Below are 13,987 nucleotides of genomic sequence, written 5' to 3'. Positions count from 1 at the left end.
TTTTTCTCACCATACAGAAACATAGATAATGGGGGGTGGGGAATCCCTACACTTAAATAGAAGGGACAAACCAAACCCTCGTAGCTGACATCAGAGTCACAAAGAGTCACAAAGGCATGTTGCATAACCAGGAAGAAGCCCAGAAGAAATCAGCCTCTATTCTTTTACAGGGGAAGCTAAGGTGGTCCAAACTACTGAGCTACATTTTCTAGGAGTTTGCTCCTCAGAGTATAGTCCATGGACCAGCAGCATCAGCATCCCCTGGGAGCTTATGAGTAGTGTAGAATCTCATGCCCCATCCCAGACCAAATGAATCAGAATCTACATTTTAACAGTATCCCCATGTGACTTGTATGCACTTTAAAGATTGAGAAACACTGCTTACTCATTTGTCGGTATCATCTTAACATCTCACATTTGATCTTTTAGTTTAACTGAAAGAATTACTACTTCTGCCAATCTTAAAATAGTTTATAAACAAGACTTGGGATCTAAAGGAAATGAAAGGTAAAGCTTCATTGTCTGATAGAATTTAGAAGTGAAATTAATGATCTTTGAAAAAGGTTATTTATTCCATTAATTTGTAAACTGAGGCATTGAAAGATTAAATATCTAACACAAGCTCATACAACTATGTAACAGCAAAGCTGAGAATTGAACCCAGTGCACTTTCTTCATAGCACAATGGTCCTTGGGTTTTTCTTCATCTAAATCTTTCTTCTTCCAATCTTCACATCTCCTTGAAACTGGAATTGAGGTTCAGGCAAATATATCTTTGATTCAGGCTTTGATATTGTGTCTCTTCTGGATTTCTGTAGTTTGTTTCCTAAGTGGTCTGTAACTCTTTCTTCTCTTCTCCAGTTTTACCTGTTCATCTCTATTAAATATATCTCCCTAAAACACAAACTTTACTATATCAGTGCTTTTCCCCCAAATCTCTTTTTCCCTCTAGATTTCTAAAAGCTCTGCATTTTCTAAATCCTTACCCTCACTCTAAAGGCTACCTCTAATTTCATCCACCACCACCACCCCCAAAAAAGACAGTGTTTTCCCCCACACAAATGTAGGCAATATTCTCCTTATTATCAATCTTTACCTCTTCTGCCTCTTCCTCTTAGAACAAAGCAAGATCTTTCCTCAAGACATGTCTGTCACTAATTGTTTTTGTGGAGGTCTCCTCTTCTCCCATTCCCTTTTTCTCAGCAGAAGAAGGAACTAAATTACCTGAATCCTTGCTTCCTTTGTACTTGTTACACACCATCTTCTTGCTGCTTCTCTTCACTTGTAATCTGTGTCTTCTATCTCTTAGTTATCAGTGTTGTCATGAACTAGCATTTTCTGAGCCAGTTTTTCCTTCCTTGGTAACTTCAGTTTATTATCCTAAGTGACTTTGGCATCCCTGTTATCAATTCATCCACTTCACAGTTTTTTGCCCTTCTTTAGCCTCTGTCTGTACCCCATATAAGCTCCACTTCCAAGATTGTTAACTCAAAGTTTTTCGAGTTACTATAATCTCTCTTACTTCTCCATACCTGTTCTTTGCTGTCACTTATACTTCAAATAACTCAACCCTTCCCATTCTCTTATAGTCCAGTCTAGCCACATTCCTTTTTTTCCCTTTCCTTTTTTCTTTCTTTCTTTCTTTCTTTCTTTCTTTCTTTCTTTCTTTCATTTGGTTATACTTCCCGTTTAATTTTTTTCTAGCCTAATGACCCACCACTATCAGTTCTCCTGATATTAAGAAGCAGAATCACTAGAGAAAAGCACAGAACTAATACAAATTTATGTTGAGTTTTTTTTAACGTTTATTTATTTTTGAGATAGAGACAGAGCATGAACGGGGGAAGGTCAGAGAGAGGGAGACATAGAATCTGAAACAGGCTCCAGGCTCCGAGCTGTCAGCACAGAGCCTGACGCGGGGCTCGAACTCACGGACCGTGAGATCATGACCTGAGCCGAAGTCAGCTGCTCAACCGACTGAGCCACCCAGGCGCCCCTATGTTGAGTTTTAAATGGGTTCTTAACACTCCTCAGAAATCCTTGCACTCTTGTCAAGTTTTTTCCAAACTCAAGTAAAATGGCTGCTTCAGGTTTTTTCTGCCGTTCCTACTTCCATAAAAACTTAGAACTACTTCACAATGACCCCAGTAGATGGCCTCATTGTATCTTCCTAATTGAGAAGATCAAGGACATCAAGTGTGAGTTCCTTCATTGCCCCATGTCTCAAACATAATGTTTTGCCACTGTACCTCTTTACTCATCTTAACCTTTTTCTCAAAAGAAGAGAGATTCCTTCAACCTTAAACTGTTAGTTCAATCTCCTTATACTTCTTGAAGTACCTTAGTATCTCTCCATTATTTTCAATCTCTGTCTTTCTACGTATCTTCCCTTTCTACTCTAAAAAAAGGCATAGGTCTCCAACAAAATACCATGTTCCTGGATGGCTTAATAGGAATCAGTTTCCCTAAATTCAATCAAAATAAAAATCTCAATAAGATTTCTTAATAGGATTTTTTTTAGTGAAACTTGATAAGTCTAAAATTCTTCCCCCAAAGGAAATAAGCCACAATAGCCAATACATCTTTGCAAAAGAACAAGGCAGGATTTGTCCTATCAAATATAAAAATTATAAAGTGTTATTAATTTTAAGAATATGGTATTAGTTTATGGCACCTGGGTGGCTCAGTGGTTAAGCATCTGACTTCAGCTCACATCATGATCTCATGGTTCAAGAGTTTGAGTCCCACACCGGGTGAGCTCAAGCTGTTCTTCAGGTGAGCACAAGCCCTGCTTCAGGTAAGCCCCACTTCTCTCTCCCTCTCTCTCTGCCCCTTACTCACTTGCGCCCTCTCTCTCTCTGTCAAAAAAAAAGTATGGTTTTCGCTTAAATGAAATCATAAATAGTAATAGGAGAGGATAGAACCCAGAAAAAAACCACATACCTATGAGAATTTAGTATGCAATGAAGGAGGTATATTAAATCACTGAGAGGATGATCTATTTAAAACATGACATTAGGACAATTTAAAAAGTAAAGTTAAATCCTTACCTGTAAACTGAGAGGCATTGTAACATGGTGGTTGAGCACAGACTTTGGAGCCAGACTGCCCATCTTAAAATCTGGCTATACCATTTATTAGCTGTATGTGAGTTCTGTTACCTAACTCTCTGTGCCTCTGTCTCCTCATCTGTAATATTACAGTGTTGTTAGTAGTATTAAATAATACATGTAAAGTACTTAGGTGTCTAGCACATAATAAGTAGTATATAAGTGGTAAGTATTCACACTGTTTTTACCTCATACCATGTACCAAAATGACCACCAAAAGAAAGAAAGAATATCCAGATGGATTAAGAAACTAAACATAAAATCAAAGCTATAAAGGTATTAGGAGAAATATAGGAAAGTACTTTTTTTTAACTATGGGGTGGAGAGGACCCATCCAGAAGCTGGTACAGAAAAAAAATAGATTCAGTTACATAAAATTAATAAATGACCCAAGATACCATAGAAAACTTTAAAATAAGCCACAGACTTGGATAAAATATTTGTAACATTTTTATTTTTATTTTTTTTAGTACAGTTGACACATAATATTGTTAGTTTCAGGCATACAACTTAGTGATTTGACAAGTGTATACATTATGCTATGTTCAACACAAGTGTAGATACCATCTGTTCCATTATATCACTATTACAATATCATTGCCTGTATTCCTTATGCTGTGCTTTTTATTCCCGTGAATCATTCATTCCATAACTGGAAGCCTTTATCTCTCTCTCCCCTTGATCTATTTTGCCCAACCCCCCACCTCCCTCCCCTCTGGCAATAATCAGTTAGTTCTCTGCATTTATAGGTCTGATTATGCTTTTTGTTTGTTTATTCATTTGTTTTTGGGTTTTTTTTTTTTTAGATTCCACTTATGAGTAGAATCATATGGTGTTTGTCTTTTTCAGTCTGACTTATTTCACTTAGCATAATACCTTCCAGGTTCATCCATCCATGTTGTCTTAAGTGGCACAATCTCATCCTTTTTATTGCTATGTAATATTCCATTGTGTGTGTGTGTGTGTGTGTGTGTGCGTGTGTGTACCACATTTTCCTTACCCATTCATCTGTCAGACATTTATGTTGCTTTATATTTGGCTATAATGATGCAGTAAAACAGGGGTGCATATATATTTTTTATATTTTGCTTTTTGTTTGTTTATTCATTTGTTTTTGGGGTTTTTTTTTTTTTTTTAGATTCCACTTATGAGTAGAATCATATGGTATTTGTCTTTTTCAGTCTGACTTATTTCACTTAGCATAGTACCTTCCAGGTTCATCCATCCATGTTGTCTCAAGTGGCACAATCTCATCCTTTTTATTGCTATGTAATATTCCATTGTGTGTGTGTGCGTGTGTGTACCACATTTTCCTTATCCATTCATCTGTCAGACATTTATGTTGCTTTATACTTGGCTATAATGCTGCAGTAAAACATAGGGGTGCATATATATATATTTTTTTAATTAGTATTCTTGTTTTCTTTGGGTAAAATACCCACATTATGGAATTATTGGATCATATGGTATTTCTATTTTTAATTTTTTGAGGGATCTCTATACTGTTTTCCACAATGTCTGCACCAGTTTGCATTCCTACCAAGAGTGCATGAGGGTTCCTATTTTTTCACATCCTTGCCAACACTTGCTATAACTTGTCATTTTGATTTTAGCCATTCTAACTGGTATAAGGTGATATGGTTTTGATTTGCATTTCCCTGATGATTAGTAATGTTGAACATCTTTTCATGTGTCTGTTGGCCATCTGTATGTCTCCTTTTTTTTTTTTTTTTTTGAAATTTTTTTTTTCAACGTTTTTTTTATTTTTTTTATTTTTGGGACAGAGAGAGACAGAGCATGAACGGGGGAGGGGCAGAGAGAGAGGGAGACACAGAATCGGAAACAGGCTCCAGGCTCTGAGCCATCAGCTCGGAGCCCGACGCGGGGCTCGAACTCACAGACCGCGAGATCGTGACCTGGCTGAAGTCGGACGCTCAACCGACTGCGCCACCCAGGCGCCCCTGTATGTCTCCTTTTGAAAATGTCTACTCAGGTCCCTTTTTTTAATATTTATTTATTCTTGAGAGAGAGGGGGAGACCAAAGATCCAAAGTGGGCTCCGTGCTGATAGTAGAGAGCCCGATGCGGGGCTCGAACTCACGAACCATGAGCTCATGACCCAAGTTGAAGTCAGACACTTAACTTGTTGAGCCATCCAGGCACCCCCTCTGTCAACTTTTTAATTGGATTGTTTGTTTTGGGGGGGTTGAGTTGTGTACGTTTTTAATATATTTTGGATATTAACACCTTATCAGATAAATGATTTGCAATATCCCCCCCCCCCCATTCAGTAGGTTGTCTTTTTGTTTTGCTGATGGTTTTCTTTGCTGTGCAAAAGCTTTTTATTTATAAGTAGTCCCAATAGTTTATTTTTGCTTTTGTTTCCCTTGCCTTTGGAAACATCTAGAAAAATGTCGCTATGGCCAATGTCAGAGAAGGTACTGCCGTGTTCTCTTCTAGGATTTTTTACGGTTTCAGGCTTACATTTAGGTCTTTAATCCATTTTTAGTTTATTTTTGTGTATGGTGTTAAAAAGCCGTCCACTTTCATTCTTTTACATGTGACTGTCCAGTTTTCCCAGCACCATTTATTGAAAATGCTGTCTTTTCCCCATTGTATATTCTTACCTCCTTTGTCATAGATTAATTGACCATATAATCATGGGTCTATTTCTGGGGTCTCTTTTCTGCTCCATTGATCTATGTATCCATTTTTGAGTTAAAAATCAATAAGAAAAAGATTACCTACACTAGAGAAAACGGGCAAAAGCTGTGACCAGGTAAACTACAAAAGACATGCAATTGCCTAATAAAACACATGCAAAAGTTGTTCAACCACACAATTAATCAAGGAAATCTGTATAAACAAAAATACATTTCATTGATAAATCAGGTGAAAATGGAGAGATTTTTCTCTAAATTAGAGGGTGTGTTTGGGATAATGTTAAAAATATATAAGGTCAAAGGAGCACTCAATCAAGAGTAAGTGCCCCTGGCCTCTACTCTCATCTGTGCCACAGACACACTGTGTGGCCTTAGGCAGATGGCACTGCCTCTCTTGGCATCAGTTTCTTTATCAGTAACAAAAGGTTTCTAGAGACTTCTACTTCTGGAAGATCTAAATCTATGAGAATCTAAATGGATATGTTCCCCAGAAAAACAGCCATATTGGTGAAAATTATAGGAAAAACAGCTATTTAAAGTCTTTGGAAATTTTTTTAAGAGCATATAGAAGATGAAGAAGGATCCATTCAAGAAAATCTACTAAATCTTGATAAGAACCTTGAGAGTCCATAGTACTGGAGCCATGACCTACTCCCTCCCTGTCCTACCCCCAGCTCAGCATAATGCAAGCTCCACCCCAGGAAAGTGTGGCCAAGGAAACAATGCTCTCACTTCCCTCAGTCTCCCAGTCAAGGGATATGGTGTCCCACAAAGAAAAGCAGGCTGCCAGGACTTACTATCCCACCTTCAGCTCCAGGCTGCAAAGGCTCAATTTTGAGCAAGTATGGCCGAAAGAATGAGGCCTCTCTTCCTTTACCCAACCCCACTTGTGGGGCAAAGGACCTACCTTAGGCAAGTCAGACCACTGGGGCCCTTGCCTCAGCTAACTCTTAGGGCAGAGGTTCCACACCCAAAGAGGCAAGCCAAGAACACTAGAAACTACCACCCTACCCAGTAACCTCTAAAAGCAGGTGTATCACTCAGAAAAAAGGGGTCCACTGTCCCCCCTCAAAGCTCTGGAGCAGGGGCTTAGAGATTTTTCCCAAGGGGAAGGGCAATCTATGAGAACAGAGTCTGTGTCCTCTGAGAAGCAACATAAGAAGCTTCACATGTGAGGGAAACAGACTTTGCCATAAAAAGGAATTAATTATTGCCACATGCTACAACATGGATGGATTTGGAAAGCATTATGCTAAGTGAAATATGCTCGTTATAAAGGAGTACATATACTGTGTGACTCCGTTTATCTGAAATGTCCAGAATAGGCCAATCTATAAGAGAGAGAAATTAGATTACTGGTTGCCCAGAGATGTAGGGTGGGTGTGGAGGGAAATGGAGAGTGACTGCTAATGGCACAGGGTTTCCTTTAAAGGGGATAAAAATTAATTGTGGTGATGATTACAGAACTCTGTGAATATACTAAAAACCACTGAATTGTATACTTTAAGTAGGTAAATTTTACGGTATGTGAATTATATCTCAATAAAACTGATGTACACAATTATCACTTCAGGAACACTGAGGAGAGCCTATAAATGCAGGCATTCGTGTTCCAGAACACCCACAGTTTTATTAGAGATATGCACGACGGCCGTATTTATTATGATGTTAAAGATAGAAAAAACTGGCTTCGATCATGAGCCCCAGAAAGTCCTAAGAGCAAACACCTCTATTTGCCATCAGTGACTTGTATTTCACATAGGCCAGTCCATGTCACTCTGGGGTGAGTAGCTGCACTGATGCATTACTTTACTGAAGATTAATGATTCTCCTGAGCAACACTGGACATGAGGGCAGCTAATACAAATGAAAATAAAACTCCTGCAGTGTTCCCTAACTCATTGAATGGCACCATCATTCTTCCAGTTGCCCAAGCCAGGCATCTAGGAATCATCCCCCATTTCTAATATATCACCAAGTCTTGTCAATTCTGCCTCCTAAATATCTCAAATTCATTCACCTCCCATATTCCACTGTCCCAAACCTAGTTCAAGTTATCATCTTTTTTTTTAACTTTTTTAAATGTTTATTTATTCTTGAGGGAAAGAGAGACAGAGTGTGAGCGGGGGAGGGGCAGAGAGAGGGAGACACAGAATCCGAAGCAGGCTCCAGGCTCTGAGCTGTCAGCACAGAGCCCGACGCGGGGTTCGAACTCATGAGCCGCGAGATCATGACCTGAGATGAAGTCGGACATTCAACCGCCTGAGCCACCCAGGAGCCCCACAAGTTATCATCTTTTACCTCAGCTACTGTAGGAAACTTTTAGCTGGTTCCTTGCATCTCTTGCTTTCATTTATACCTTTCTCCATCCAGCAACCAGAATGATCTTTTAAATTTTCAAATATGTGACCTTGCTTAATCTTCTGTGGTTTCCCATTGCTTTTAAAGACCGAAATTCTAGGGGTGCCTGGATGGCTCTGTTGGTTGAGCATCAGCTCAGGTCATTATCTCATGGTCTGTGGGTTCAAGCCCTGTATTGGGCTCTGTGCTGACGGTTCAGAGCCTGGAGCCTGCTTCAGATTCTGTGTCTCCCTCCCTCTCTGCCCCTCCCCCACTCATGCTCTGTCTCTCTCTCAAAAATAAGGAAACATTTTTTAAAAATTTTAAAAACTGCTTCTTGACACACTTCTCTGAAAATTAGGGGTAGGTGTTGGTGAGATAATCGACAGAGGACAGCACCAAGGGAAGCCCCAGACAGGATAGAGGCTTTTCTTCTGCTTAGAGGAGACCAGGAATGAGTCCAACCAGGCCTCAGAGCTTTTTCAATTTATGTGTCCCTTCATGAAGTCGTCTTGCCTTATGTACAGCTGACAAACTTTTAAGATGCTCTCCTCCTACCTTCAAGGAATACAGGATTGTTCATGGAGGCTGTGGCTCCTTCTTCGCGTTAGCAGAGCACCCATTGTTTGCTTAATAATAATGGGGTACAGCACTGATACAGTCAGTGCTACAATGACTGTGACAGTGATAACTGTAAACCCACTGTTCTTGGATTTCAGGAAGACTACCCAGAATCAGAGACTCTCTGGCTGATGGTCAAGTCCTGGAATATTGGGATATATATGTACGGTGGAAAGAAGTATGTATCTGCAGAAAAATGGTGTGATCTTTCACTGCGTTTTCTTGACCACCTTGGCTCCCTCAAGAGAAACTATGAAACTCAGGTGAGGAGGGAGAGAGTAGGGGTGGATGGTATGACTCAGGGAGCAGAGAGGCTATCTGGGCACTCAGTAAAGACTCAGTCCTACCTTCCTTGGCTGGGAAAGAATCTTGATCATTGTTCCTCACAGTGGTTCCATAGAACAGCAAGAGTTAGGGGACTGTAAACAGTAACGTTTTAGAGTGGGAACCAGGAAGGGCGATGAACAGAGGAGAACTTAAGGATAGCAAATGGAATCTAAATAAGAAGAATGCCAAGACAGGGGCGCCTAGGTGGCTCAGTGGGTTGAGTGTCTGACTTTGGCTCAAGTCATGATCTCACGGGTTCGTGTGTTTAAGCCCCACATCAAGCTTTGTGCTGACAGCATGGAGCCCACTTCGGATCCTCTGTCCCCTTCTCTCTCTGCCCCTCCCCCACTTGGGCATGTGTGTTCTCTCTCTCATTCCCCCCACCTCTTCCTCAAAAATAAACATTAAAAAAATTAGAAGAATGCCAAGACAGAGCTCTGGAAAGATGCATCACTGTCAATGCCAGTGCAAGTAGGGAAGGACTGAGCACCATGCAAAAGATCACTGTTTACGAAAGTATTTTCTCTAGAAACTAGTTGCAGACTTTTAGGCCATTAGCTAACCAGGAGAGGCTTGGTGGGGAAAAAAAAGTCTTGCTACCAAATAAGGGCAGAAGATATTTTATGTTTTAAGTACCACCTCCCTTACAATAGCTGCCTGTCCCTAGCAAATGTACCTAGTGCTATGGGGTCCTTCTTCCCTAAGAGAGTACTATATTTTTTCCCCAAAGTGGTTCCTCAGAACTCAGAAGGTCAAGGTTAGACTTCCGTGCTATCACCTTGCGTCTCTCAGGAAATCTATTTGCTGTTCTCTTTCCTAGATGAATACTCTGTATGGCGAGCTGGTGGAAGCATTAAGCAAAAGCAAGGGCTCAGTTTTCAACGAAGAGTGAGAAGAGCTGGAATAAGGCATCTGAGCAGGCAAGCTGACATCTCCTTGAAGATGTTGAATACCTAAATTCTTGCCAGACTTTATCTTGAGTTCTTGTTTCTGTTTTTTCAAACCCTGTTTTCTTGTTGTTACATGAAATTTTCTGAATTAAAGCATTTTGACTGTTACTGCTTTGGCCAGCTGATTTCTGGTGGACAAATTTTCCAAAGTACCAAGGATGTTATTATATGTTGAAATAGCCATATGAGAGTAAGAGTATTCATGGCCCATGTGAGCAAAAACATTCTAGTCCAACACAAGTTGCATTCTATTCCAGAAGTGCTTGAATTCCCACTACCTGAAGGTAACAGAGAACCGCGGACTATTCAATAGAAGAACCTTAGTCGTCAATGGGCCCAGAATTGATCAGATTCATAAACTTGCTCTATGACACCCTTGAGAATGGGTCATCCAGCCTCTATCGGAGCATATCGTATGACAGGAACGCCCAAGATAGCTCAATCCACCTTTTTTGCTAATAAGGAGACAGAAATTTGTCTCCCTATAACAAGTCTGCTTTCTCTGCCCCAGATACACTTTGGAGAACTGAAGACAGAAGTCAGTCTCCTCCCTGTCTTCCTGGCTTTTTCTTCTTCTGCTTGAACATTCCCAGACCCCTCCACTGTTCCTCATATGATACGGGCTCGTACCTTCCAAGAGCCACATCCCACGTTCCAGTAAGGTCTGACCCACACAGAATTCAGCAGCCTCATTCTGGCAGGACTTGAATTAGTGTACTATTAGATCACATTGGCTTTTTCCCCCAGTTGATCTGGATGAACATCTTTAGACTTTTGATTTCAAAACAGTTTCATACTTACAGAAAAGGTGCAGAGAAGCACAAAGAACTGCTATATACCCTTCGCCCAGCCTCCCTATATGTTGACATTTTACCACATTGCTTTTATCATTCTCTCTTTGTGTGTTTCTTTCTAAACCATTTGAGATTAATTTGCAGACATCTTGCTCTGTTACCCCTTAATACCTCAGTGCATATTTCCTAAAAACAAGGACACTCTCATACAGGACCACAGTTAATCCATCAAAATTAGGAAATTAACAAGGATGCAATTCTAACATCTAATCTACAGACCTCATTCAAATTTCACCAATTGTCCTAATAAAGCCCTCCCTAAGTTTAGAATCATAAGTTGCATTTAGTGGTCATGTCTCTTTCATCTCCTACAAATGGAAATAGGTTCTCAGTCTTTCCTTGCTTTTCATGACCTTGACATTTTTAAAGAGTACAGGCTAATTACTTTGTCGCATGTACTGCAGCCAGGGTCTGTTTGATGTTTCCTAATGATTAGATTCCATTTACGTATTTTGGGAAGGCCTGCAACAAAATTGGTATGTTCTTCCTGGTGCATTGTACCAACAGGCACACAATGTCAATTTGTCCCATCACTGGTTAAGGTTAAGATGGCATCAACCAGGTACTTAGTAATTAAAAAGTAATTATGAAGTGCTTTGTGGAAGATAATTTGAGACCAGATTTTCCATTCCTCATTAAGCTTCCACTTACTAGTTTTAGCATCCATTGATGATTCTTGCCTGAATCCATTTTTACTGTGATGGTTGCTAAATGTTGATTTTTTAATTTCCATCATTCCCACTTCATTTATTAGTTGGCGTCTGTTAGGTGGAACATGTTCTTCTCCCCCATTTATTTATTCATATTTTTAAAACAATTTTTTGTAAGTAGGCTCCACACTCAATGCGGGCTGGAACTCACAACCCTGAGATCAAGACCTCAGCTGAGATTAAGAGTGGGACACTTAACTGACAGAGCCATCCAGGCGCCCCTAAAAATGTTTAAATACAGACTGACAGATTTCTGGTTTACTCAGTGAGTTATAATCCACTATATCTTTTTTTTTTAAGAAACTGTTTCTTTTCTGTCCACCTATTTCCATTTCATTTGCCTTTGTGGAAGAGTAGCTTAAGGCCACTCAGTGGTTGTTCCTCCCCATTCAGTGGTCTGAGCCATGGGAGCTGCGGACCAGTCTTCAGCAGAGAACCACTGAATAAGCACAGAGGGCACCTGCATGCCTTCAGACCAGTCTGTGACTTCAGGTTAAGTAGCAGTGGATTCAGGAGCTGGAGCAGTCCATTCACCCTCATATTCCACCTTGGTCACAGCCTTTTCAGCAGTGGCCTGCTCTTCCTTCTCAATCTCTTCAGGATCTCTGTAGAGGTAGAGATCAGGCATGACCTCCCATTGGTGTTCGTGGGAAATGGTGCCACGCATGTGCAGAACTTCTAGATCATCATTTTGCTCAAAGCTGGCTCCTATGTCCTTTTGACATGTCCCTATCAGTTTTTGAACACTTCCTTTCTTTGTGATACAGTAAGATGTTCCAGCCTCATGTTATAGTTTCCCTGCCCCAGCACTGGAATCAGTAATTTCTCCAAGAATCCCTGGTTCCTTTTTAATTGAATGGTAGCTAGTGCCCAAGATCTCAGGCACTCGTTACCGGGACACCATTGTTTCTAGGTCCTCTCAGTGGACAGAACTAGGAAATAGTAGCCAGAGATATTTTTTTAAGGTTACTTATTTATTTTGAGAGAAAGAGAGAGGCAGGGAGGGGCAGAGAGAGAGGAAGAGAGAGAGAATCTAAGCAGGCTCCACACTGTCAGCACAGAGCACGATGCAGGGCTCATACTCACCAACCATGAGATCATGACCTGAGCCAAAATCAAGTCTACTGCTCAACCGACTGGGCCACCAAGGCACCCCCAGAGATCTTTTTTTATGTAATCTGCACAGCCAATGTGGTCAAACTCATAACCTCAAGATAAAGGGTCACATACTTTCCCAGTCAGGCGCCCCCCCGGTGCTAGGAAATAAAATGTGTGTATGTGTATGTACATCTACACATGTACATGCATATCTATAGACAGATATAGATACAGTTGACCCTAGATAGGGATGCCAATCTCTGCGCAGTCAAAAATGCACATACAATTTTTGACTCCTCAAAACCTAACTACAAATAGCCTACTGTTGACTGGAAGCCTTACCAATAACAGAAACAGTCGACCAACATATAATGTGTATGTGTATTATACACTGCATTCTTAAAGTAAGCTAGAGAAAAGAAAAATTTATTAAGAAAATCATAGGGAAAATACATTCACAGTACTGCATCGACAAAAAAAAAAGCCTATGTGTACATACGTATGTTAAAACTGAGTTCATACCAATACCTCCATTTTCAATCCAACACGATACTGTTCTAGCCATCTTCCCCTTCCGTATTTGCAACTGTCTCTTCCAACATTGAGAAACCTGGCTCCTGTGACTCCCAAATAGCCACTTACTGGCTCAATCTCCCTGTTTGAGAACACTCTCCCAGCCATGCAGCTGTCTCCTCAGTCCTAACCCCACCATCCTGGCCTGTGAGGGCTGCCCCTTTGGCAAGCCCTGGAAAACACACTGACCAAGTCATCAGCCAAGCCCCCATGCCTCTCTAGGAAGCAAGTTGAGCCCTTAGCTGAGTCCCCATCAAGGTAAAGAGCAAAGGACCCCATTTTCATTTAAACAGGCATTTCTTATTGTCGACTCACTGGACTTACTGTTGACTCTCCCCGGCCTTCACCTTAGTTTATTCGTACTTAGCTTTGAGAAGTCCGCTCAAAGGCAAGTTCCTCAGAGAAAACTTCCCTGCCTGGGTCAGGTTTCTCTGTCATATGCTCTCCTAGCACTCAGTTGTTACTCATCATAATTTGTCAATATATATTTGTTCGTGGACTAGTTTGATTAATATGAGTCTCTCCCAATAGTGTTTAAGTTCCGTAAGGACAGACAGTATGTTTTCCTCACCACGGTATATCCCCATTGTCTAGCACAGTCCTGGCGCCTTCAGCAAATAGTTGTTGAAGGAATGAGTGAGAACTTGGTTTGTTTTCATACCTTCCTGTCATTAGTTAGCACCTCGGTTGTACTTCCAGTTTTTTCATCTAATTGCATTCATCCCTATTATGTTGCTCTTGC

General features: G+C 40.6%; 1 protein-coding gene across 1 annotated transcript in view; it reads left to right on the top strand.

The window, feature by feature from the left end:
- TEX11 (testis expressed 11) overlaps positions 1 to 10,061 on the top strand; it is a 230,554-nt gene extending 220,493 nt beyond the window's left edge. Inside the window, exons 28-29 of the mRNA XM_030304808.1 lie at positions 8,832 to 8,996; positions 9,881 to 10,061. Of these exons, the coding sequence (XP_030160668.1) occupies positions 8,832 to 8,996; positions 9,881 to 9,952 (237 nt within the window). The 3' untranslated portion in view covers positions 9,953 to 10,061. The remainder of the gene's footprint in view (positions 1 to 8,831; positions 8,997 to 9,880) is intronic.
- The last annotated feature ends 3,926 nt before the right edge of the window (positions 10,062 to 13,987 follow it).

This window comes from Lynx canadensis, chromosome X, assembly GCF_007474595.2.
Source record: "Lynx canadensis isolate LIC74 chromosome X, mLynCan4.pri.v2, whole genome shotgun sequence".
In the NCBI taxonomy this organism is placed as follows: Eukaryota; Metazoa; Chordata; class Mammalia; order Carnivora; family Felidae; genus Lynx; species Lynx canadensis.
This window is presented reverse-complemented; position numbering and strand designations above follow the sequence as displayed.